The 1,836-nt window shown below is 41.8% G+C and overlaps 1 protein-coding gene across 1 annotated transcript in view; it reads right to left on the bottom strand.

Annotated features, from left to right (window-relative positions):
- LOC106812468 overlaps positions 1 to 1,296 on the bottom strand; it is a 2,178-nt gene extending 882 nt beyond the window's left edge. The window contains exons 1-2 of the mRNA XM_014816353.1: positions 1,145 to 1,296; positions 779 to 923 (exon numbers count right to left, since the gene is read on the bottom strand). Coding sequence (XP_014671839.1) covers positions 779 to 923; positions 1,145 to 1,294 — 295 coding nt within the window. The 5' untranslated portion in view covers positions 1,295 to 1,296. The remainder of the gene's footprint in view (positions 1 to 778; positions 924 to 1,144) is intronic.
- Between the last annotated feature and the right edge of the window lie 540 nt (positions 1,297 to 1,836).

Raw genomic sequence — 1,836 nt, 5'->3', positions numbered from 1 at the left:
TATTTCATCCCTGATTTGTTCCTCGTGTATTATCTATATAATATAAAGTTAAAATAACTTTTTGTTAAGTTATATTAGTTAGTTAGTTATAAGTTATAAGTTTACGCCTAATATGAATTCACCTCGAATGACTGGTCTGAGACTGAGTTGAGTTGTCGAGAATGACCTTTGATCACCAGCTGCCAAGGACTTCTTGAATCAATTCTTGAATGAATTAATCTAGTTCCCGCATCCAGGTGCAATATTCAGAGACAGAGGAAGAGAGCACGCGCACAAAGCACAGAGAGAAAGTGAGTGTGTGTGTGTGTGAGTGTGTGTGTGTGTGTGTGTGAGAGAGAGAGAATGAGTGTGTGTGTGTGTGTGTGTGTGTGAGAGAGAGAGAGAGAGAGTGTGTGCATGAATAGAGGGATAGAGAGAGAGAGAGGACGAGAGTGAGAGAGAAAGAGAAAGAGGAGAGAACGCATGGGTGAATGAGTAAGGATGGGGAAGAGAGAGAGAGCAAAGGAGAGAGAGCAAGAGAGAGGAGGGGGAGAGAGCAAGAGAAAGGAGGGAGAGAGCGAGCGAGCGAAAGAGAGAGAGAGAGAGAAGGGGGAGAGAGCAAAAGAAAGGAGGGAAAGAGAGCAAGAGAGAGGAGGAAGAGAGAGCAAGAGAAGGTTGGAAGAGAGAGCAAGAGAGAGAGAGAGAGAGAGAGAGAGAGAGAGAGAGAGAGAGAGCACGCGCGCGAGCGAGCGAGTGGGGGCAAGAGAAGAAAAAGCAAGGGAAATTAAGAGATGCTTACCGAAGGGAGCCCTGTTGCTCTTGTAATGTCTCTCGAAGTTGTCCTTCAGCAGCGAAAATGCCTCGCCTTTGTTTTTCGGAGGTGCGCATGCGTCGACCATGGCACACGGATTACCGTTCTTATCGGTGTAGTCTACCATGGGCATCTGAATTAAGTAATACGTGAGGGTCAATATTTCTAACTACACTCATAGATATCATATAACAACTTTTTATATAACATCTATGACTACACTACTACAATGTGTGTGTACTTTCTACAACGTGACATCAAATAACCAATTTATTATATTCTTTTATTTTTGGTTGGTTGTTGCAAAGAAACTTAAAAAGAAGACCAAAAACTATTTTCCGAAAAAATACGTACAATCCATATTCCGGGCCACGACTTCTTCGGGCAGGGGTTAATCTGACAGGTTTTCGTCTCCTTGTAGTCCAGTGTGTAGGGCCACAGCGGAGGGTCCATTTGAAGGGTAGGCATCGACGAGTCGTATTTTAGTTTGTTGTCCTTCATCATCCTAGACAAAGACGTGAACAGCCCTAATTAATTAGGTGTTAATTAGGTGTTAATTAGAAAGGGGAAGCATTAATCAAGCATTGACTATGCAGGCACATATATAAACAGCGGCGTCCCTATTGCAAATGTCAGCGTACGTAAATAGAGGGAGGGCCCACGTTATCTGGAACGCCTTAGTAAACAGACGTTTATCGCAATAGCAAAACACCCTCTTTCAGTTCAATAACTATAAAGATTAATGATGTGATCGGATCAGAGTTGTTATCTGGATCTGGGTTGCAAGCGAGATAAAACGTCACAATCCAATAACAACGATTGCATATATGTGTCAAACGCAATGATGTTACCTATCGTCTGAAGTCTCTGAACAAATAAAACGTAATAGAACGTAAATTCCACACGCAGCAATATGGCTCAAGCGACGTTCACTGGTTCTACATATGGTTTACTATATAAATGACTTTACTATGCTTACTAAATATTACTATATAATACAGACTTTTTCTTTACAGTGGGGTTTTCATTCTTCTGTTAGTAATATA

This window comes from Priapulus caudatus, unplaced genomic scaffold, assembly GCF_000485595.1.
Source record: "Priapulus caudatus unplaced genomic scaffold, Priapulus_caudatus-5.0.1 Scaffold652, whole genome shotgun sequence".
NCBI lineage: Eukaryota > Metazoa > Priapulida > Priapulimorpha > Priapulimorphida > Priapulidae > Priapulus > Priapulus caudatus.
This window is presented reverse-complemented; position numbering and strand designations above follow the sequence as displayed.